This window comes from Gymnodraco acuticeps, unplaced genomic scaffold, assembly GCF_902827175.1.
Source record: "Gymnodraco acuticeps unplaced genomic scaffold, fGymAcu1.1, whole genome shotgun sequence".
Taxonomy (NCBI): domain Eukaryota; kingdom Metazoa; phylum Chordata; class Actinopteri; order Perciformes; family Bathydraconidae; genus Gymnodraco; species Gymnodraco acuticeps.
This window is the reverse complement of record NW_022991444.1, coordinates 404578-430663: the sequence shown is the minus strand read 5'-3', so window position 1 is coordinate 430663 and position 26086 is coordinate 404578. Positions and strand designations below refer to the sequence as shown.

At 40.9% G+C, this 26086-nt stretch overlaps 1 protein-coding gene across 6 annotated transcripts in view; it reads right to left on the bottom strand.

Moving 5' to 3' along the window:
• Positions 1-26086, bottom strand: part of LOC117532877 (plexin-A1-like) — a 294410-nt gene that overhangs the window by 99994 nt on the left and 168330 nt on the right. For 5 of the 6 annotated variants that reach the window (XM_034196449.1, XM_034196453.1, XM_034196451.1 and 2 more), the window contains exon 10: positions 5521-5721. In XM_034196449.1, the coding sequence (XP_034052340.1) occupies positions 5521-5721 (201 nt within the window). Of the gene's footprint in view, positions 1-5520; positions 5722-9740; positions 9839-26086 lie in introns of those variants that run through there. The other variant, XM_034196454.1, reaches the window with a different exon arrangement.

Genomic DNA, 26086 nt, shown 5'->3' with positions numbered 1-26086 from the left:
ATCTTTATATTTGATTAAGCATTTTTGTGTGCACTTGCATATTATGCAAATGTTTCTGTTGGAGTCCAACGGAGGCCATTCAAGCAAGGGATGTGAGAGAACCTTTGGATGTGAGCCTTTGCAGACCATTTACATGCACACAAACCTATAGCACACACTAGAAGACAGGGAAACCCAATACAAGCATAATAGGGCCCCTTTGACTTATTTGATTCTAACTAATTGATTGAATTGACACTTATATCCCTGATATGTGTTTGAGTATGGGCTCTGTGCTGCTTGATATAAATGCTGTTAACCCTTAGATGCATAAGTGGGTCTTTTCTGACCCGGTGAGGTGCATGTTTTCTTAGAGTATCTTTGTAATTACATTTTTTTATCATTTCAAGTTCCAGCTATTCCTCAAAAAACATGTTTTGGATATCATGCCATTACACATTTTAATTTACATTTTATACTTTTTAAGAAATGGTAGTTTTTCTATTTCTACCCCAAGCTTCCATAAGTGGGTCAAAAATGTAAACATTTTATCTAAAATTATAAATAGTGACAAATTAAATATAACATATTTCTAGTGTGAACCAAAATATAATACTAAATATTAAGTGTTTTCTCTTCACCAAATTGACAAAAATGTCATAAAAACACATTATTCTAATACGGGTCCTTTTTGACCCACTTATGGAAGAGTGTAGGGTCCAGTCACTCTAAGGGCATCTAAGGGTTAATTCTATACATATTTTAATGAGATAAGCATTGCTATGTTAATACATACATAATTATACATTTTTAAATTATTATTATTAGTATTATTATTATCTTAAGAATATACATTTTACCTTATTTAGTGTGAGGCAGTGTTGCAGAAGAACACACTGTATGTGTGTGTGTACTGTGCATGTGCTACACTGTGCATGTACTTTGCATTTTGTTTTTGAAAGTTAGGAAAAGTCTAGACTTCAGAAAAGCCTAGACCAATTTGTGGACACACACACACACACACACACACACACACACACACACACACACACACACACACACACACACACACACACACACACACACACACACTTAGATATCCAATGTGTGTCAGTGTAATAACTCATGTAAAGCAGGTTGCTGATGCTACAGTCTCCGTCTGCTCCACATGATTAGGAAGAAGATCATGTGGAGAATCTCCATATGTATCCTTCACGTTGAGCCTCCAAACCCCTGGGGACGATGTGTGTGTACGCGTGTGTTGTCCAAGAAAAATCACAGAAGGTATCCACACAGCTTGCATGCATCCTGTCCGTGTGTGCGCGTGTCAGCGCGTGTTTCCCTGTGAACATCTCAGGGAGCATCCATGCATTGTGCGGGTCCCTGGTGTATTTCAGCATGCAGTTGTGTTGGGCGAGGGGGCTAAATAATGCACAAAGAGACAGTAAGATTGAATGGATGAGTGTACATGTACTGCTGGCTAATTTTCTCTGTGATTTATGACACTGTGGTGTCCCAGTCTCAGCCAGCTGTGATACATACACACACTTCCTCACTGAGAATACTCAGAGCAATGGTAGTGAGTATGCAGGCTCTCATAGATGGATCTTATCATGAATGTGTTTATAGGGGAAAGGGGAGACTATCATTTACAGACGCATTCAAGATTTAGTTTCTTAACGATGCAATAATCAATATTCATATATATTAATTTCCAATTGATCAAATGACTTTTTTAAAGTACAATGGTTGATATAATGTTTAAATGAGATGAGATTGTTTTTAGGCCTGTGACTTGCCTCTTTTGGTTTATCCCTTCTTTTCTCATTAGTGTTTTAGTCAGATAAAGTCAGCTGTTTGCAGCAAAAAGCTCACTATACACTTCTTATACACGTCAACAAAATTAAAACAAGTAAAATGGTATTTATTCTATGGTTCAGTGTTAAGTTTGACATTGTGTTGTATCTCTAAATATCTTTCTTATTCCTGCGTTTTTCTTGCAACACAACGTCTCTTGTACTATTTTATTTCTATTACAGGATGTGGGAGGCGTGTGGCGCAGTGGATAGAGCCTTGGTGTTGGTATCGGGGGAGCACAGGTTCAAACCCCACTGCAGTCAGCATGTCGTTGTGTCCCTGAGACGCTTCACCCCAAATTGCTCCTGTGGGGATTGCCCTCAGTACTGAGTATGTAAGTCGCTTTGGATAAAAGCGACTTACATGTAATGATTCTTTTGACTCTATTTTATTTCTATTTAACATTCTATCTTGTGATATAAGTGTTTCTACTGTGGACATTTTATTATATTCTTGTGATAACATTACATTCTTATAACTTTATAAAATATTTGTTCATGATTATCAATTTGCAAAGCACCCTGAGACTAATGTGTTTTGTAATATTGTGCCATATAAGGGACATTTGGTGTATTTCTTTCATGTGCTATTAGTTATAGTATGAACAATTGTTTGGACTTTTATTGCCAAAAACTACACGTGTAAAAAAAGTGTACTTTTAAAACGGGATACGGCTAGAAAGCACACAAATGTAGTGTAGCCTCAAATGATAGATTTAGACAAACAATGGGCAGAGGTTCACCTTGAGGATGTCATTTATGGTACGGTTACTAACCTCCCTGACCTCTGTTCTGTTCTGTATAACACAGTGGGTACATCTGGAGTCCTCTCTCCGTCTCTGCAGTTCCAGTTCATCTCAGCAGTTTCACGTTTGCACAGATCATGGTTTTTCTTTTCTTTCAGCATCACTTTCCCAAACATGCACATCTTTTATATTCCACGAGCACTCTCCCTCCATCTGTTTCCCTCTCATGTGTTTGTGTCCCCAAGTCTGCTTGTTTGCGAGCATAGTCTCTCTTCCTCCCCTCTGTCTGTCTTTATTCGTCCCATTCTCTCTTTTTGTTGCATCGCCATTATCTCTTCCTGATTCCCTCACCACCTCTTTGGCTCCCTTGTTCTTTGTCTTTTAGCTTCCCTCTTCTTCTGTGGTTTGCCAGGCCTGTGTGTGTGTTTGCATGTGTGTGTCCGGCAGTCTACCACACCACTGCAATTCATCATCATTGTATCTACAGCTCCCTTAATTGGATCCTATCACAGTCCCACCTGACGGGGGAGAGGCGGGGGGTGGGGGGAGGAGGCTTGCTCACACACGCACATGCATGCACACACTCACACAGAAGGCCCATATTTTAACATTTCCCCCACTTCTTGCAGAGCATTATGTTACAAAATATTAAAGGGTCCAGTGTTTCCCCTATAGCAGGAGTGGCCAACCCGCGGCTCTCTGCCCAGTCTCATGCGGCTCCTCAGTTCATATAGAATTTTAATTGTGTTTTGTTTTTTTTGCGCATATGTATCCCAGTTCACAAAGGGTTATCAACACACAAGCTCCAGCCCAATCGTTACAGAGTTTTCAAGTGCTTTAGCCAATCAAAATGCAGATCCTGCAGTACTGGAGGCACTCGCGATGTGACAGTGAAGGGAGAGATCTGCTTCCGATTGGCAGAAATATAACTCAGATAAAACCGGAATAACTCAATATAATGTTGTCAAATCAAAACGGTAACAATTTGCAGTTGTATATGTGTGTGTGAGAAGGCCTGCTCCCGGAAAGCTGGCTACTGGCACAGAAAGACTCCCGAATTTGGTGATTCGCGGTAAAGAAATAAACAAGAGAGAAAGTGCATCTCTGTCAGCAGAGCTTCTGTCAGTCAGAGGGTTAGGTAAAAGTTGAGTGAGGAGAATTAACAAAAATACACTTTATTTATTTTCATTTATTTTTAAATAACTGTCATGAATCTGTGTGTGAGATACAGACAGGGAGAAAAAAGTCGCAAAGATCGCAAATGTGCCCTTTCATGCATTTGAGCCCCTTCCACATCCTCTGTACATTTCAAGAAGCAACATGCATAGTAAGATAACTACTTTTTTCAAATGTTTTGAACTGAGAGTTTGTGTGTGAGACACAATATTAATGGTTGACTATAACTGGCCTCTGGTCTTAATAGGAGAGGTTTAAGTCAATTTCTGTCAATATCATGGACTGTGACATTTATAGGAAATCTGGCTGAGCGGAGGTGTGTGTTTCTGTATGTGAGTGTGTGTGTGTGTGTGTCAATTATTGTTCATTTTTAGATTTTCATTTTGTATGTGTGAGAGATAGAGAGGGGCACATAGAGGAAGAGAGGGAGGGAGCACACAGAAAGGCTGAGAGCAAAGGAGAGAAGGAGAGAGAGAGAGGTCGGGGGTCATACACCCAGCATGTGCCTGTGTGTACTGTATGATGTGGCTCTTTGCAGTAACACAGGAAAATTATTGGCTCTTTACCTCTGATTGGTTGGCCACCCCTGCCCTATAGGTTTACTGCTTTGGGGGGGTGCTGCCTGAGCAGGGGGGGGGGGGGGGGGGGTGGCATTGGGATATATATTTTTTTAAATCCTCTGGAGCAGAGAATGAAATGATAAGCCACAGTTCCTTTAAAATAATTGGCAGTCTAACTTTGACCAAATTATTCACATATTCATCTTGATGATCAGCAATTACGTTCTTTGCAGCTTTCCCTCTATTCAACAGGCTTTCAAGTAGTCAGGTCACTGAGGAGAAATCTGACAAACACGGCTAATAACAACCCATAAAGTAAAAATCTAAAAGAACACTCACTTGCATGAAGCAATTACAGAGACACAAGCGAATGATTTGCACAATTTACCTTTCCAAAACACAAAAGAACCATAGGAGCCATCATCACGATCTGGAACTTAACTTCAATACTGTGCCCCAGAGCTACTTTTTGTGTCACCATCCAACATCAGAGACAGAGCGACTTCCAGGATCACAACGCCGAGGCTCATTCTTTCCCTTTGACTGAGATCAAAAACAGCGAGCAGCCGCAAAGATCAGCGGTAAGGCGGCAGCCGGATAAATGACCCGGGGCCCCTGACAAGTGTTTGACAGGCTGAAGGAAAGGCTGCCGGAGCCACACACTGGCTCCTGATGGCTTTTAACGGCGAGGAAAACGCTGTTGGACCTATCGCCGAGAGCTGCGGTGTGCATGTTAATCATATGTCTCGTTAAGTAACTCATAATTGGTGTCGTTAAAATGCCTCCCCTCTGCTTCGTGCCCTGATTGGGGCTGAGGAAATTATCTTGCTGAAACGGTCGCCCCCCATTAGCGGTGACAGTTTGACTGAGACGCAGGATTGAAGGGTGGGAATGAAGAGAGAGCGGCTTTGCGACACTCAGTCCCTGTGGCCATACGCCTCGGCTTCAAGTCTATTACTGCTGCTCTCGCACAGCCACGAACAGTCTGCAAAGTCTACAAATGGTTAAACCAGTATGCAGTCCTGAATGGATCCAGATTACACAGCTGGGGTTGGATAAAGCAGTAGGATATTTGCTTAGGATTGGCTGAGATGGTAATCAGTCAATAGCAGGCCCCTTGGCCAACATAAATCCACATTTATCAAGTCAACAGACACTGCAGGGGATTTCAGGGAGTGTGGAGTTGTTTTCTTTGAGGCTTACCGTGGTCTTCTGACACTGGATGCTGCTGCTGTTGAACCGGAGCGCGGGGACGCTGTGTGTGCTGCCCTGGATGTGGAAGATGCACTCGTAGTTCCTCTGTCCAGACTGAGGCTGAGGAAGGTTCTGGGCCAGCAGGGTGATGGGCCGCATGACTCCAGCAGGGATATAGATCTGAGTAGAGGGCAGGATCTGAGGGCACTCCTGCAGATGAGAAACATATGAATAAAGATATTGAGACGTGACTAGAAAATAGAGCAGATGTTCTCAGTGGGATGCAGATGAATACAGATCTTACACAGGTAAAGTACAGAGAAAGGGGCGTGTTATGCATCTTCTTCTTGGTTCCTATAAACCAGTTTGACATACTTACATACAACAGCACAATCTTATTTTATATATGAAGTAGTGACATTACAATCTTAAGGAAGTGCAAAGGGCTGTGGGAAGGCACAGTTAGCAGGCACAGTTAGTGAATTGGGCTTTTTGATCATTTTAAAGTCTTTACATAGCTAAGGGATAATGTGCAGCGAGGCGAACACCCGACAGGCAGATCAGGAGCCCGACACGTCTTGCATGCAGTTTGCTTTTCAGCCAAACTGTATACAGTTAAATCGACCAAAACTTCTTTTTGCAGATGTGAGCGTCCTTAACAACGGTCAATAAATCCTTGACAGCGGTCTGTCTGTTCTGGATTAACAACATGTCACGTGTTCTGAATTGACCAATCAGAATTGAGTATTCAACTAAGCCATGTAATAAAACTGCTTACAAATCAGGTACCTTGAAAAAGACTATTTATCATAATGTATATGCTGCTCTATAAGAGTAACATCTGCATTCAAACCAGTCATATTCACTGTAACATACATTAAAGGGGCATATCATTCTGCTTTTTAGGTTTATTCATTTTTAGTTGCATCAAAATACTTTCACATGCACTGTGCCTGAATATCCTTATTAACCCCTGGGTCTGAAACACGTTTTGTTTTGCGCCTGTTTCTTTAAGAAAGCATTGCTGTAACAGCACTGTTACCACTATAAGTATCATTGTGACATCACAAACTAACAAGGGTACAGCCCGCTTCAAGGCATTGTCTGTGGATATGAGCTGTGTGTATTTCGACATGGATTCTGTGTTATCATCATTTCATAATTGTTTTATAGCCATTAGACTTTCTTTATGATTATAACGATTATGAGTATGATATTACTAGACTTTATATATGATATCAAATGACTTTGAATCTCACATTCTACAATATTGTACATTAAAAAAGGCTATTTATTTGTACTGACAAGTTATTGAATGTGTAGCATGGCATTACAGAACAACCTTATGCACATAATAGCCTCTGAATATTTGTCTTGCCAAGAACATCACACTACAAGTTTCTAAATGAATTTGAGCACCTTTGTTCTCATGTTGGAAGAATCAAGCTTCCTAAAGCCTCCACTTACACATGATCAACACTCCTGAGGATCAACTCGTCTTCTTTGTGAACAACTGAATATTGAACGTGGCATTACTTGTCAAAACGAGTACAAGCCATTTTGGAATCAAACCCTTCCCAGTATTAACGAGGCAGTTTTGCCTAAATGAATTCACTAAAGTATATTCTAATTCTTTGTTCCTGTACAAAAAGATGAGAGCCTGAGGCAGCGGTGTTAAGTCTACTGTGCAGTGTTGTAAAACAGCTACAGTCTGAGGGATTAGAGGGGGGGATGAGTGAGGGGTCAGCGCTTCCATTCAGCGCTTTCTTGATGCCCCTCAATCAATACAAATGTGGCAACAACAGAAGCTTTGCACCATGTTAATTGAAGGAAAATAACTGAGTCCTCTAAGCGTTTTCTCATCCCAAAGTAAATCAGAAAACGACATTTAGCTTTCGACAATCCATGCTCCAACACTATGGAACTCTCTCCCTATTGATTTCACACATTTATTATTGATAAATAATATATAATTAGAACAATTGACTTGAGTCATTGTAGAATAATGTTTTTTTTGAAGGGGAGCTATTATGCTAATGTGTATTAGTGTCTCCACTGGGACATGTCTCCGTGCTTTAATGTTCAAAAAGCGCTTTATTTTCTCATACTGCCTGTGCTGCAGCACCTCTTTTCACCCTCTGTCTGAAACCAGAGCCCAGTCTGTTCTGATTGGTTAGCTGGGGGGAGTGTGCGGGAGAGGAACTCCCCCTGGAGGGAACTTTGGGATGTTACATTTGTAGACAATTAACACGAGCCTATTTAAGACTAAAAGGAGGCGGTGACTTGATTACATTTTACCCTGTAAGTGGTTCAGAAAGGGCTTCGCAAATATAATTTAATTACCACTCAACAAGTTATATCCACTAATGTGTGTTTGGTATTCATCTGGAGATGCTGTAAACAATCATAAAGGCCGTACAAATACCAAACTAGAATTTGTAAATTGGGTTGAATTCGACTTAAAGCACCATTAGGCAAACTGTAATTTCCCCATTAGGATAGCAAATGTTTGCATCTGCAATGATAAATCCGTGGGAGCTGCATTGTATTTAATCAGGAATTTATATCCAAAGTAAAAAGCGCAGCAGCAGCAGCCTAGCACTCTGCAGAGTAATCTCAATTTGAGCGTGCTCGGTGCAGAGGCACTGTCTAATGGAGCATCGGTAATGACTTGCAGATTGGCCTGGGAATGGCTGAGAGGATGCAGAGGGGAGATAGGGGTTTGGACGTAATGGCACTGAGAGACCCCTCTGCTCCCCTCACCACCCTACAGCCCACTCCCACAGCCAGAGAGCAGTCACGCCATATGGGAGGTGCAGGGTGGAAAAGTCAAAGATGTGAATATTTGGAGATAAGACACAGGGAGCATTCTAAAAAGTGTTTTTCATCTCTAATGAAGTATATTTTAAGATCTAAGACGATACAGAAGACGATAACTTTCTGATACAGAAAATAAGATCAAGTCAAATCTTCAAACTCTCTGAACCTCAACGATCGCTGATGGGTTTAAACTTAAAGGCTTGTTTTCTGTTAAAAATCACCAAATTGCCAAACATTTGAATGGCCAAAATGATGGACATTTGAATGATTGATTTGTGGCTTCTATACACTCTTCTCAGGATTGATTTGCAATGCAACACTTCTGTCAGTTCAAGTAGCTAGTAAGTTACTGTCAATCCAACAGTCAGGTGACCAAACACCTGTGAAACTTTGATAAGTGCAGGCTGTTTAAATGTAGCAGAGACGAGAGGACATCAATTGTTCAATGTTAAGCATGTGGAGCCCCCTTTCACCTCATTGTTTGGTGGACAAATTCAATCTTTTTTATGATTTGTGTCATTTTAACTTTGTAATACTGCACTAAATATGTTTGTGTTGCCCCCTATCCATGTTTCTTTCCATAGAGATGCAGGATTGATATACTCTCTGAAAGGAGAAAAAAAAATCCAGGTTCTATAATTTCCCTTTGTATCTTATCATTGTTTAGAATCAAAGACGGATCAAATAACTAAGTGTAATTGGAAGTGTGGCAATAGTAGCATCAAACCAGTATAGCATTGAGCTACTTGCTAATTAATTTTAAGAGCTTTGTTCTGGCTCTTTTCCAAATGAGGTAAGGAGATAATTAGATTCTAATATGTCAGTGTTGCGTTTTCCAATTGTTTCTGCTGCCCCCTAGTGGCCAAAACATGTGACATTAGCAACACACCTTCAAACTATTCTTAAGTTAAAGACAATATTCATTGTCATTTTAAAAAGGTATATTTCTGTCCCGCCCACATTAGGAAAGTTGAGCAATACGCAAACTACTACTTGTAATTATCAGTATGGTTGGGATGAACAGGTGTTTCCCAGTTGGCAGCACAAAACAACAGATAATCCAACATGATATGAATGTGGCTGTGTAGTAGTAAGAGAGCAGTAATAGGAAAGGAAGCAGGAGGAAAGAAGTGATGAAAGAGAGACAGAGAGGAGATCAAATCAATGCCAGCAAAGCAGATTGTCAATTAGTGAGGCTGACAGTTAAAGTTTAAAGTATTCACAGATGGCGACAGGCCGCTAATGAACTGCTTCTAGCCTCTAATCAAATTGGAAAACAGGGCTAAAGAAGCCCGGAAAGGGAACATGGGAAAAAAAGAGTGTGTGTGTGTGGATACCGTGACAAGTGGTGGAGTATCCAGTCTGAAGTATAGTCTATGTTAATGTTGGAGGGACTGGCTCAAGCATCTGCTGCAAATGTGGCATGGAAGTCCTGCCACACACAATGAGACCACTTCACATCTGTGCCTCTCTGCTGCACATTCTGCTCCCCACTGCATTATGTGCTCTGACACACACACACACACACACACACACACACACACACACACACACACACACACACACACACACACACACACACACACACACACACACACACACACACACACACACACACACACACACACACACACACACACACACACACACACGTTCCTTATTACTGATGCATCAGAGTCAGGATAAAAAGCCCGGCGTCACATTCCTCTGAGGAGCACGATAATACACATATACAAAGGCTTCCCCACACATGTATACAGTACAAAGACAATCACGCAGACACATGAAGGGAAAAGAGTGGGTAACACACACACACACACACACACACACACACACACACACACACACACACACACACACACACACACACACACACACACACACACACACACACACACACACACACACACACACACACACACACACACACACACACACACACACACACACCACACACACACACACACACACACACACACACACACACACACACACACACACACACACACACACACACACACACACAGTAGAGGGAGGGAAGGAACAAAAGATCGTGGAGCAGAGGATTGTGGGAGCTGTTTCATTAGGAGTGGGGACAGGTGTCAGAGCTGAGTCTGCATCAGATAGTGGAGCAGTTCGACACAATGAGTCACAACAATCTGTCTACCTGGGGGATTCCCCTAATCCCTGGCTTTCTGTGCTCTCTTCTTTCTTCCTCTCGCTTCATTTTTTCTACATTCTCCTTTTCTTTTCTCTCGTGTTGTCGCCCTGTTTAGCAGCCTATGTGTCATCCAGGAAGTCAAATGAGCGGCATCTTCTTTCCCTGAAAAACAACTGTCTAAGAAGTGCTTCCCAGTTATTGTAAAGGAAAACAATTTGAAATTCATTTATGTACACTTTTTAATTCTCATCCAAGATGCTGTATTGTTTTTATAATGAACAAATCCACTCCTTCATGGACACTTCCCAACGACGACGCTTTTTGAGATACACTTGTTGAGAAGGGAGACATGATGCAGAGCGGTGAGCCGAGATAAACTATCGGCTACAAAAAGTGAGAGGAGAGTTGAAGCGACTGGAAAGAAGAAGAGGAGAAAAGGTGAAGTCTTGGGAGCCATACACTTGCTTATTAAAGTGGGGGATGAGAGATGAGGAGGGGGAGTTCCCAGCAGACTGAGGCAGGGGTGGAGCCCCGGAACATGGGAGTCATACATATGCTGATGTGATCCAAACTACTTCCCTGACGAGCAACACAGACACACACATCATTTAACATCTAGACGGATTGACCCGAGAGACACACACACACACACACACACACACACACACACACACACACACACACACACACACACACACCACACACACACACACACACACACACACACACACACACACACACACACACACACACACACACACACACACACACACACACACACACACACACACACACACACACACACACACACACACACACACACACACACACACACACCTTGCCCTCTGGCTCTGTGCAGTAAGCCAGTGCAGTGTTAGGCCTGAGGAGTGTTTAACACTAGCCTTAAGGCCAAATACACAGGCACTGTGATCAAAGGTTTGGAGGTAAGAATTAGTTTGTCTTCAATATTGCCCGTGTAGAGTCTCCAGGTCTCTCTCAGGGCCCCGAGGCTACATCGTTGTGAACCGAGTGATATATCCTCAATGGGTTTATTCATATGGTGGCTACTTTGAAAAGATAATTGGACAATGTCTACTTTATCCGTAATCCAAACAGGTCAACTCTCCTCGCAACTCTTCTTTGTGAAGCAATGTCCGTGTCCGAGTGTGATTGGTTTGGTTGGTATGATTTTCAGTCCAAATACAGACAAGTCTTTCAAATGGAATCTTCAGACTGAGCTGACTTTAGAGCAATGTTGTCAACTGTGATATTAAGTAGGTTATACTCCAGTTAAGAGCTTAATGAAAGACCCCTTTAGCCACACCATGGCTCTGTCCAAAATCAATCCCTTGCTAATTTGCCATACCCTTTATAATCAACAGCGCACTCAATAGTGAGCAGAAGAGAAGAATCTCAAAGTGTGATCAATAAAGTATATGTAACCTAATGTTATCTACACTAGATTTTGGACATGCATAATCATAATTTTGCGCCTTCACTTACGGATGAAAGGTAGCACAATTTCCCATTATTAAAACGTAACTCATCGCATTCTGATGTTGTTAGCAGAAAGTAGTTCACATAGCGTGGGTGGAATCAATTGCATAACTAAGACTTAGTCAAACGAGATATTAAAACGGTACAGAAATAAACGGTTCAAATCAAGTTATTGGTCAAGTTCGCTTGAGACCAGTCTAAGGAAATGCGAAATAACGTTTTTTCTAAAATGCAGAGTTTGGGCTTATTTAGGACTCTCAGATGTCAGGGAGTGTACTGTATGTGTACATGATGTACATCTATACACTGCTGTATAATCACAAACACAAGGTTTAACATGAACCAGCAGTCTCAAACCACATTCGACTTGATTTCATTCCATGGAGTGCTTATTATAACCTGTCTGTTCCAGGGCTCGAGCTTAAGGACGTCCCGTCGTCCCGGGGCCGAAAAAAATAGTGTCGGGGAGGATAAAAAATAATTTTGGGACGAATTTGGGACGAGAGTTAAAATAAAAATACCCTGCTAACTCTACTACAAATGGCGATGAAAATGAAACCGACTGCACGTTTTGTGTAGCATATTAAACCTCCTTGTCTACATAAACACACACGCACAAAACATTTAGAAACCCGCGAAATACACACACATGTAGCTACAGCTGTGCAGCTGGCTGTCAGCCAGCCGCCCAGCTGGCTGTGCCCGCGAATTCCTGGCCCACAAATTCGCAGGTCTAGCTATGTACTGAGTGAGTGTGTGTATTTCGCGGGTTGAGTGATGTACAATGGCATCCCGCGGAGGAATTCTGAAATGTTTTACCGTTACATCACAAAAACGCACAGCAGAACCAGACCCTGGAGCGCCGGCCTCTTTATTTACTTACTCCTCTTCATCCCCTATGGGTAATAAGGCTGAGAAGAGAACTCTCCATCGTATTTAGTCCTTAGCAATATGCTGCGTCTCTCCCCATGTATGGGATGGGTACCGAGCCCCGGTATTAAACGGGCCGGAATTATTAAAGACAGTGGTAACGTTAAGCTCCGACGTTATCGGACTTTTTATCGGTACTGGAGACATTTAAAAAATATATGTTATATGTATTATTGCTACATACACATTATATCGCATTTGCAGTTTTAGTTTCACCAACTCCGTTTCTAATATGCAATAAGACTACAACATGCGTCTATGATGCATTTTCGAGCTTTCCAATCCAGACGAGATCTCTCTCTCCCGTCTGTGTGCGAGGGGGCGGGGCCGTTTGTAAAGGTCTCCTGACTGTGTTACAGACTGTCATCCTGGTTAGTGGTTACTCTGGGTTCTGTCTTCAGGAGAGTGTTGGATTGTTTTTGTTAATTGGATGGGACTTGATTGGATTCAATATTAGAGTAATTTTCTCATTTGTGTGTTTGTTTAAATATATTTGGCCTTTGTTTATGTGATTGAATGATTTACTCAAATAAAAAGGTTGATGAATTATCATCTAATGATTTGTATGATGTTTTATTCATGTTAAAGGTCACTTTGAATGATTTTAACTAATGATAATGTAGAAAAACTAACATTTTAAATTCGGGACGGTCCACATTAATTTCGGGACGGCTTAGATTGTATTTCGGGACGGTTCCGGGAGGATGGGAAGAAAAGTTAGTCAAGAGCCCTGGTCTGTTCTCTGCTCCGCTCTTCAGTTTCTACATACATCTTTCTAACCTCTATGATCTGATCATCCCTCCCACCCTCTGCTTTCTATTTGCTCTGCTATTTATCTAGCTTGGAATATGCCTGCATCCTTAAACTCCCGCTACTGCTTTTTCATCTTCACTTTTCCTCTCCTCTGTCGCTTCCTTTTTTTTTTTTGGCTGCTGGAACATGATGTGATAGACGAGTTTGTGAAGGGATAATGAAAACAAATATGTGTAGGCAGGAGTGTAAGTTAATGAAGTTGAATGATATTGACACTTTGGCTTTGCTGAGATGAAAGACAGAAAAAACCCCTGACATTTACTTAAATTATATTTAGCTCTGCCACACCTTAAGTCATTATATTATACACTTCTAATTACTTTCTATAGCGATGGAGACATCATATGTACGGTGATGTCAGAGATGAGGCGAGAGCTATGATTGGCTGACGGCGGTCACCCATGAGGCGAGGCGCTGACAGACTCCGAGTATGATGGATGAGGGAGTCTGTGTGTGTTTGTCTATGTGTGTGTGAGTGCCAGTGGGGGGGGTCACCACAGTATAGAGGGTCCCCACAGATTAACGTTACAGTCCAATGAACCATTTCCGAAAGGAGGGGGCAAGACCCCATCGACCAGGGCTGTTACACACACACACACACACACACACACACACACACACACACACACACACACACACACACACACACACACACACACACACACACACACACACACACACACACACACACACACACACACACACACACACACACACACACACACACACACACACACACACACACACACACACACACACACACACACACACACACACACACACACACACACACACACACACACACACACACACACACACACACACACACACACACACACAAAATGACCTGATATGATGACCGCATCTCCCAGGAGAGAGAGAGAGAGAGTAATCTGTTGAGCAATGTCTCGGTTTAAGACACTAATATAGTAATGCCTTTAGAGAATATCTCACACACATACACACACACTCACACACACACACCAGGAAACTCCACAATAACGTGCAGTGCTAGTAATCCCAACAGATCCCTCCATTCAATCAACCCACAGACAGGTCATAAAGCTGTATCTATATACATCTACTCAACCATTTTCTCCCATTCAGACACATATTTCATCTAAGTCCATTTATTTTACTCTTCATCAACAACTATTTCTTATCTCTCAGGGCCTCTCTTATATAAGCCCCTAGAAAAGAATGTCAAAAGGAGAGAGCTTTATCAAGTAATGAACTCCAGCTCCTACATGCTATACAATAAGAAACACTCCCTAGTGGCTGCCAATGCACTCAATACTGTAGTTGTCTTTATGTAAAAAGAGAGGTCACATGAAGGCTAGACACAAATTGATATCCGTCAGCACAGAAGCCAGGTTTTGCTACGACACTCTTGTGGGCCTTGCTGCTGCCGAATAATAATGTTTGATGTGTGGATTATGTGCGACTCGCAGACTGGTTCAGTACATGTTCACTGTTCCTCCTGTGTCAGCAATGCAGGACCTCTTGGCCTTTATCAAACCTTTGAGAGAGGCTCATTAAATGAAAGGCTCTCTGGTTCAGATATTGATTAAATATTGGGTTACTTAGAACATCTGAGTTTTGATTTTTGCGACCTTTGACAATCGAACATTGATATTTCTGAGGGTGGTACTCTTATTGTAGTACTTGCCATTTTCATTCTAATACAGTTGGTGTTCTGTAATTCCAAATAAACCAAAGTCTTCAAATGTATTCCTTCCTCTGCACTAAATACATGTGATTGCTCTATATATTTTCTTGTAAAGAAGAGATTACATAAAACCTTATCCAGGACTGTTACGGATCATGTATGCTATATATAAAAGAGAATATATATTTGTATTCAGTTGTATTTCTGTTAAACTGCTTACAGTGGCAGCACTGTTTAAAAAAGCATGCACCATGACATTGTAAGGTTTGTATTGGCTTTAAACCAGGTTGTACAGTTGGTCATTTAAGCTTAATTACCAAAAAAGCTCCAAAACATGGGTCCAGAAACAACGCTATTAGGATCAGTTTGTGTCTTACAAAACCGTGACCACATGTCACTTAAAACTGGAAAATCAAAAGTAGTGGGACATGCGGAGGACAGAAGAGTCTTCAAAGGCCTTGCCCTATCAAACAAGGTTAAAACCTGTTAAACCCCGAGCCTGTTTTTCAGGTCTCAGGCTCGAAAATGACATTCCCAGAACAAATGACCATATCTTCCCTTCTAAAAAGGGTTAAATTAATAATCTTTTTTCTCAAAGCAAGGTTACACCTGTGAGTTGGATGTAGAAGTGTCAGAATCAATATAGATGTTTTTATTTTAAAGTAAATTCAGATTGAACACTTAAAAAAATGTAAATGATTGTGTCCTTCCAAAAAAATTGTTTTACTTATATTGAAAACCACCCTTAAATGACGGGATGGTAGACTAAAAGCTTTAGGAATCCAAACGACAACATATAATAAGTACCCTGAATCAAGATTGATGCAAAACAAGTGAAATTTGACCTTTTTAGAGAGATTTAGCAAAAAACAAACACTTCTGGGGTCATTTGGGTGGATTTGACCTATCTCTGGCCCCCCTTGCTCGATTTTGCTGATTGACATCTCTTTCTAACCGTCAGAGCCAATGGAATCGAGGGGAACTCCCACATACTCCTTATTTGGTAATGTGTGTGTGTGAGACTGCCGCATAGCCAAAACCGGAAGCTGCGATAACTTACCCAGAAACATTATCAACCTATGGATTAACCGATTCAGCTGCGTTTTTTCTCGTTGTAATGCCATTTAATCAGTCTTTTGACCAGATTGACAGGATCTCCCGTAAAAGCTCCGTAAAGGTACTTGTTGTGATGTCTGTATTTGCTTCCCCTGTCGCGAGTTAGGATCACTCAGTGTTGATATATATACCTAAATAATCTGTGGAACCTCAGCTTTAATCGGATATCTTGTAAGTGCAGCTACGATAACTAGTAATAAGGGTATCTTTTATCTTGAGTTCTGTGCCAAAGTGTGTTAGCATTTTTCGCTCAGGGGTCATTTAGATGCTTCTTATGAGACTTGTGTTTTGTTTTGGTAAAAATGGTTTGTATCGTCAGTTAGCTGAGATTATTCCCGTTAATCTGGTATAACACATTAATAGGTTCTTAAATATGAAAATCCCCTGAGACACAGTGTTGTGAAGAAGAAGAAAAAAAGGACCCGCCGAGGGGGTCCTTGGGGCTTAACATTAACACAATAAAACAATGATTGGTGTATCCTGCCCATGATGCAGATCAGCTCTAAAATGCATTGGGTTCTCTCTTAGCGAAGTTCTATTACAACTGGGCCAGGAGTTGTTCCGCAAAACTGCCGATAGCTAAAATGATGCTAAAAAAACACAACTTCCATGTTGTAGGGGCAGGCAATAACACATGTTACAATATTATTTGAGCCATGTCTGGATTTGTCGTACGGATCAACTTTGTAGTAGGCAATCAAGCCTCGTAAAAGACGCCAACTGGGAGAAAAACCTCCACTCGCACCACTTCTAGAGCTCTTCATCCCACATGTCTCCATTAGAGTCGCATTACCCTGTGTGATATCACTGATGACCAAGTGTGATTGTGCGTCTATCTAGATGTTATCAGGTCTGGATGGTCAAAGAGGAGGATGTAGCCGATAAGCATCAGCTGGTGGATCGATAGGAGCCTCTACTCATACTGTGTGCGTTTCTGAGGGTGACACAGAAGATACAAGACAGATAAAGAGAAGCTCTTCATATTGGCCTCACTAAATATGTCCCCGTGTTCTATTTTTTTCAGCCTGCAGGATCAAAATTTGATGAATTTTGTTTCATCTTGTGAGTTGAAAATGACACAGTGCTCATGTCATGTGGGAACCAAAAACAGGCTGGTAACCCAGTTTAGACCACGACCCAGTGAATACTAAGATATCTCTGTGACCCACCTAAGAATCATCCAACCTGTCAAGGTCAGGATAAAAGCCAATGATAAAAGTACTGACTTCCCCCAACTGCCTTCTTCTTATTATTTGGGTTTATTCCCTCCATTAGTCTCTGGATCAAATAATGAGTTTCCTGGTCCCAAAGGTCCTAGGTTGGAAAAGTGTAAGCAATAGACAACACAGCCAACTTTACAACAAAATATATCGCATATTCACTGGGGCCGAAAACTTTTGAAAGAGATAGCTTTCCCTTAGCAAGACCCATCTCATGTTTTATTCTGGATACGTGACTCATCCCCTGTGCTTCGTTTTAGCAGGAAAACGTTTCATCTATTTTGCTCAAATGACCCAGGTTCCTCAGTTGTAGTCTCAGGTGGAACGAGGGCACACAACCCCCCTCTCACAAGACTACGAGCTCTTCTGTTTTATAAAAGACACTTTGAACTGTTAGAAGCCTTTTGGAGTGTCCACCCACTCTTCCCAGCCCTTTTACTGTAGGGGATAGCAGCAAGGCGGAGGATGTGGTAGAGATAAAACACAGAAAGAGTTCACGCTGTTATGAAATGATATTCTGACATTGAAATAAATGTATGAACATAAACAATGCCTTGGCATCATTACGGCTTGCTCAGAATAGTTTGTTGATGTTACTTTCTTTTGAAAAAACGTTGTTGTTTACCACAAACATTTTTAATCAAAGCCACCCGTTACCTTTTCTTCACATCTCCGGGAAACATACTGTCAAAGGATTTTATTACACTGCTACTCAACTTCACTAACAACAAAGAAAAACTTTCAACAAAGTATAAATTGAACTATGGCGTAGAACAAAGTGCTGCTACATTGAACTTTTTGATAGTTGAATGAATATTGATGGAATATTTGGGCTGGAGTGAAGAATGGCCCCCATTTCTTTTCCTCTATTTTCTGAATCAAGCTCCTAAAAATGACTAATTCCGACAAGTCAAGTCAATTGATTGATTCAAAAAGTCACACATCTTCCAAATGGTTTGACAATGTTTAAAGTTCTATTCTTAGAAGTAATCAGATTAAATGTTGATTTCGTTTTGAACAAGTTGAATTCGGGAACCTTTGGGGAGGTAACCTCTCCAAGACGTTTTCAGAGGTTTCTATCTTTTTCCCATTTTTGCAAATTCATTACCATTTCAATTTGGCAAATATGTATTAGAACAGGAACTACTAGTCATGTATAACATTGATACAATTGTTGAATAAATACAAGACCCGGTCTTATACGACCATGGCGGCTGTGGTACCAAACATTATGTATATCAATACTACTGCGTGTCTTCTTCACATCATGGAGCACATCCTATACTAATTAACAAGTATGTGAATTGTCACTTTGAAGGCCTAAGGAAGTGCAGTGTGTGGAGAATGATACTGGAGAAAGTTGCAAAGAGCAAGACTGAAGGCTAAGCAATCAGTCACGTTTTGAATTGGAATTCCACTAGTTTATAAGTAGCTCAAGCTAATGTATATTTCGGTGGTTGGTGTAAAATTGTGGAATTCTCAACAAAAGGATCTAAAGAATTGTATATGTATTTTTCAGTTAAAGAAATTGTATAAATTAAGAAAAATGGGACTATATGAAGCAGAATGTGAATACGTCTATGTACTCTGGTCCTGCATTGCTAAATATTTTTGATGTATTTGATGTGATTTGTGTTTCTCTTAGTATCCTACGATACTGTTGTGTTCGGCTGTGAAAAAAAAATGATTATGAAGGGCAGACCATCTATTTGTATTTATTTAGTTTTTTTTAGAAAGGGGCAGGTCATATAAGATTGTATTCTTCTCCCTGATCCTTTTCGCTCAATGGTGTGTTTGTAGAGACATGTTTTGTTGGCAATTATTGTACATTTGGTTTTGCGTACCATGAGCGGGACAAATACAAATGAAATGAAATAATAAAGGGGTTCTTCAGAAATGAGCAGCCTTAAAAATGTGGGGATTAAACCAACATATGGCACGATCGCTTGACTTTTACTCCCTAGTATTGGTCAAACAATTGAAACAGTTTTTAATACATTGTGAGTACATTGTGACATGCCATATTAATTCAACTTTATGTCATATCTATAGAATGAAATAGTTGGATTGCCCTTAAAAAAAGAACTGTATGTAATGTCGTCCTCTCCAACATCCTTTCCATACCCTCTTTTATTCTTTAATGAATGCATTTGGAACAAAAAAAACCTTATGTAGTCCATTGCTTTGCATATGGTTGATATGGCCTGTTAGCATAGAACAATGGACCGAAGAGCATTGATACTGAAGTTAATTCCCCTGTCCCTCCGCCTCAGTGCACTATTCAACAGTTTGATGGCCGTTAAATGTATCCACTAAGACAATGAGCAGCAATAAAACTCTTTCAAAACAAATGTTCTACGTATGATTGCTCATGTGCCCTCACAGAAACAGTGTAGTTAAGCTTGCTAAGCCTTAAGTGCGAGGGTAAGCCAGGTCATAAGGGAAGGAAGAAAGGAAGGTGTGGAATTAAAACACACAAGTGATACAAGCAATATAAGATTGTTCTCGCACTATTGTATACATTCAGCAGGACTTACACAAATATATACAATTTGTTTTTATGCAGCAATGATAGAAGTCAAAAATGGAAGCCAGGAAAAAAACACAATAAACAAGGATGTGAAGTCAGAATTTGCCTATGACTTAAATATAAACTACATTTCCTATATTTTGTCTACAGGCAAAAGTGTGTTTTGTAAGACAAATACAATGCAAATAAATGGGTTCTCAGCGGCCACGCTTCCAGGAAGTAAGAAAGAAAGTAGGGCACAGAGCATTAACCTAATGACGAGGAATTATTGAGTAGATTCTGAGGAGACATGATGTCGTGACCCTCAAGTATCCTTTCATCTCCTGAATGGTTAAACATCTCCTCCTACTCCTCCATCCTTCTCCTCCTTTCATCAACCCGCTCGCCCTTTGCTCTCCCGTTAATGTTGCTCCCTACCACGTTGATGTCTTTCTCCTTAATATGTCTTGCTTTACAAAGATGGTTCCTCCTCCCTTTCCTGTCTTCCTCCATGTATCTCAGTTACCCTTCATTTTCTAAATATCTGCTGTCCCACTTTTTAAGTTTATTTACCAAATCTTTATTGAACGGTTGCAACTAATACATATTGAATCAATCTTAATTAAATAAAGCTTGTTGACAAATTGGCCTAAGGCAAATGTGGACAATTTGCAGTCCAATTTACCTTTTTACTAGAATAATGAGACAATTAAAATTAAGTCCCTGACCCAAACTTAATTAGAGGCGTCTTTTTGTGACCTCTCACCTTATCCTGGAGAGAGAAAACAGTTAATAACACATCGAGCCAGGGTCTGCTGATGGCTCTTCCTTCTTGTCTATGATGCACCTTTAGAATGGAATATGTTGGACAAAATTGTAATATGTATGTGATAAAATGCTAATTGATAGATTTAAAGGCAGGTCCCTAAATATAGAAATGATTTTTTTTGCTGGTTATAGAACTGATAAAGTACATCTCTTTTGAAATGTAACTTCCTAAAGCTTGATTTCTAGTTCCTTTTATTAATTAATATTGTCAGTTTTGTATTTTGTTGTTGTGCCATTGCCTGTATTTGCCACATCTCCCTTTGAAAAGAAATGTTCTCAATCTCAAGTTGACTTTGCTCGTTAAATACATTAAAACACATTCAGTTTATGAAAATTAAGCTTTTCGGATATGCTAACACAAGAGGGATTATCAGAGAGCACTGTATAATAAGAGCGTATTTGATTTATATGCCTTTAATTTACCAAGGAACTTGCATAATAAAAAGTGTACCATTTTGCAGAAGGCACTATTTCTAATGTGTTTATGTGCAGTGTGCACACAGTTTCATAAATGAGGCCCCTGGTTGTTTTAGCAAGCTTGCTTCTTCTACTTCTCAACTAGGCCACTGCCACACCCCTCCCCTTATATTTTATTGTGGATGCTCCACCTTTCGCTTCCCATCTCATCTGTCTCTCTCCATTAAACACGCCAACGATCAGAGAGGCATCTGGAGATGCGTCTTTAAGCTTTAATGCACTTTGAATAATTAACACACATGTGCACACACACACACTCACACAGCTAAGTGTATCAGTGGCAGGCAGCTCCCCCAGCCAGAGAGAGACCCAGAGGGAGAGGGGAAGCTAGCTCCGTGCCAACCCCAGCCCCGGAGCCTACGAGCTGGGAAACAGAGAGCTGTGTAGCAGCCTGTGCTCCATCAACAATGGGAAGACAGATGTAACTCTGACACCCGTAGCTGAGAGACAACAGAAAAAGGAGAGCGGCTCCAGCTAATTCACTTGTTGAAGGAATTAGGGAGCGGATGAACAAGAGCCATAGGGATAGAGATCAAAAGACCCGTATGGAGACAGTTGGGTATGCATCCATTGTCAGAGTGATACTATTTCAGGTGACTTGACACAAATATATGACTATCTAACCAAGTCACTCATCATGGTGATTTATCCTCTAATTAGTGGCTTGAAGGCTAACTCTAATCCACATATCTAGATTCCCCTTCTGTTCATTTGGAGCCTAACAACGCCTGCTAATGGTTATCAATGAGGCTGGGGTACAAAGCCACTGGTTCAAAGACACAAATGAAGTAGAGAAGCAAGTAGGGAGGAAGAAAGAAAGAAGATCACACTGAGTCACAGATGGTGAGTGGCAGTTTCACATTTCCAAAAGGTCAGTGCCTTGATAGTTAAATAAAAATGTTAAAGAACTTTTGAAGCAGAACAAGCGCTTACTCCTGATGAGAGCTTCTTCTCACAGAATCAGATGACTTCACTGAGCCTTAATGAATGCATCGAATACCCTCTAGAAGCAACACTTTCTCAAAGCATGAAGGGAAACATGTACACTATCAAAGACCTCAATAGTCTTTGTGCAGATGCTGAAAATGGTATTCATTATATGTAACGGGCACAAAGACCAGGTGAGGATGTCAGTGTGGTGGGTGGACTTGGAGCATGCTGACTTTCATGTAGACCCTTAACACGACCTAACAGTTTTTCTTTTCATAAATGATGATGTACTCTTCAATGTCTGCTTGCATCAATTTAACTGGTGGGCGGTTTGCCAGATAACATTGCATTTTGTCATTGCAAAATCGAACTAAACGAGGGGGCTGTGTTTCTTTTATATAAGGCCTTTTGCCCCAACTACACTGCCCCAAAACACATGTATTATATGACAGAGCTTTGGAAGGCAAAGGTGTTTTAAACTCCTAACTTGTCAAAAACAGCCTTGTGTTTGAAACTATGACTCTACATTATTCCAGTGCAGTTGTTTAGGCTGCCTCTAGTGGCCATATTAGTTATGAGTATAGGAGGATATCGAGTAAAGTAGTATAAATATCGACAAAGTCCACAAAAAAACCAAGTTGTCTTACCCATGAAACAGCTCTTTTGAATTTACGTCATATATGTAACAAACTGAACTTCAACTCCTACTCAAGTTACCAAACAAACATACCTAGTTTAAACCAAAACAGAAACTTTTCCTAAACCAAACCAAGTAGTTTTGTAGCCTAACCAAGAAGAGGACACATTTGTGGTGTTTGCTGTGTATGTTAAAAATGATGCTAAATAGTACCCAGTGCGCTTTAAAGTAACTTCACAGGGTCGTGACTTAGCCTCTGTGTCACAAGTTTCAAAAATAAGAATATTAGAAGGTGTTGAAATGGCAATGTCACCTGTAAGTACTGAATCAAAAGAAAAATAGAGAAAGAAAAAAAAGTATGAGCATCCGTATGTGTGCCTGTAATGGTAACTTGAAATAATATTTGAAGGCAATTCTTGGATATCATCAATAACCACAAGATCAGGCCATAATTAACAACCAAACTGTTGAAGCATTGCTCCCATCTGGGACTGTTCTTGGCAGACATTTTACATCTATACTGTCAATCATGAACTGCCTTCATTTATTTGTTAGATGTGAAATTATGTGAAAAACGGCCGCGTGAAAAATGAAAGAACGACTTCATTAAAAAGCTGGCAAATTTCTCTCAATTAATAAAGGGGCAGGCAAGCTTGCAGACAGGAAACTAAATGCAAACAAAGCTTGTTTTTTTTGTTGATCTTATTATTGTCTTAATTTTCCTCTTTCCTTGAATCTGAATAAAGTCATTTGAACCAACCCGCGGGCCCGGCGTCGGCCCAGCCGGCTCTAGCAGCCCAATGCTAGGATTCATTGAAGCAAATCAAATTTGTTTGTCTCCGTGTTTGTTTGTCCTGGTGTTTGTTTCTCTCATTGTTTGTGTTTATACACATTTCCGTTCATGGCCTTCTCAAGTGTCTCTCCGAATCTGGCAATTTTCTGCCTGGTCGCCTCTAATGTGCCTCTCTGTTTATCTGCTGTCACAACACAGCTGATTTATATATATTTACATATCCAGGAAGTGACATTGCAGAATTACATTTACTTTAAGGGGGTGGAAATCAAACATTTGCAAACAGGAAGAAGAAAATAGTATGTACTAGGGGTGTAACGGTTCACAGAATTCACGGTTCGGTTCGTACCTCGGTTTGGTACGGTTCGGTACAACAAGAAAAAGCAAAAAAAAGTCCCAAATGCATTATTCCAGGTTTGTTGTTATTTATGTTTGAACAGTAGTGCAAGTGTCAGTTTAAAAATAAAGAACTCTGACATTTTGTATAATTAACTGTATTAAACAGTTAAAAACAAACCATACACAGTACACTCAGATGGCCATATTATCTATTCTTTCACACACACATACGGGTTTTGGGCCGAGGGCGACACCGTACTTCCGGTATCCACCATTTAACGCGAGGTGCAAGCAGAATATCATAGTCTATTGCCTTAATCAATATCTAGTCAACTCTAAAATACCACATATATGCATTGGCATGATAATATTATTGTGACAAGTGGGGTATTCACCTGGTGTTTCTAGAAGATAGACGTAGATGCTGCCAAAATCGACCGAAGGCCACTTTCGAGAGTCGTTTTTCCATACATCTGCAGGCAGTCTGTAAGGGCAATCGGATAACCCACACAGATCTAGTTTACGCTGGTAACGACCTAGAGCACACCCCTCAAGTCCAGAGATGTAATCCGAAGACATGCAGCGATTTCTTCGGTCGTTAATTCAGAAAAAAAACCTAGTGCGCTCTGCCTGGCTACGTTAGCTAGCTGTTTATATTTACACTTCCAGGATATTAGCACCTCCAGGAAAATGGCGTATTTCTATATAGATATATGGTGCGCGTTGCATTGTGGGTAGCTCGTGACGTCACTGTGTGTGAAAGAATAATGGCTGATGTCAAACAAAAAGGTTTCATCAAGCTGTAATGCTAAAAAGAATGTCTTGAAAATATGACATCATAAATAATAAGAAAGTGTTTCAAGAGCGCAAAGTCGTTGAAAAACATATGCCAAAAGCTTCCGTTATTTATTTTGGTCTCTCCGCTTTCATGTCTATTGGTTTATTAAAAACAGCGGGGATCAGCTGCTGAACTGCTGTTGTCTTTTGCCGGGCTCCAGTGATTGGCAAATCTGGGTGATGCCTTCTGATATGATTTAGCTGCATGTTTGCCGTGTGTTACCATTAGCATACCGCACCACTGTAGAACAACGCCGACACACCGTCCTCGTCCGATTCACCACTCGCACACTTAATCGTTATTGTAGTCCACAGGGAACCCGAAATGTTCCCACACAGCTGATTTAAAAGAAGCAGGTGGGTTCTAGCTCCTGTGTGTTATCTGAAATCGCCATACTAACTTTTCTTCTTCTTGTATTTTGTTCGTTTTGTTGTTGTGTTTCTTCTTGTTCTTCATTTGTTGTTTAAGGGCGGCTGGCAAACAGCTTTTAGGCGCAATACCGCCCCCTGGATTATATATAGTGTAGTGCAGTGACCACCAACTGGCGGCCCGCGGGCCACATCCGGCCCGCCAGACATTCTCATCCGGCCCGCACGACGGGGGTGACTGTGGCGTTGGCGGAGCAGTAACCACTGTGAGCAGTATCGGAGTCCAACAGAGAGGCAGCAGCTGCGGGACAGTAGACTGCGTACTGCGAAACCTTCATTGCCTTGAAGAAGAAGTGATCCATCGTTGTGAAGAGTTGTGTTTTGTGCGCTCCGCATCACAGTAGCAGCCCCGCTGCGACAGAGTCCAACAGAGAGGCAGGAGCTGCGGGACACTGCTGGTGATGACATTGTTGTCAGCTGCTGATACTGCTGCTGCTGCTGCTGCAGCTTGTGGCGCCTGCTTCGATGAAAATAACTTTCTAATATCCATAACTTTATAGGCTATTAGCTTAAAACTCGTCAGGCGCTAGGAAGGATCACTTCTTCTTTTAAATTTTTTTTTTTTTAAGT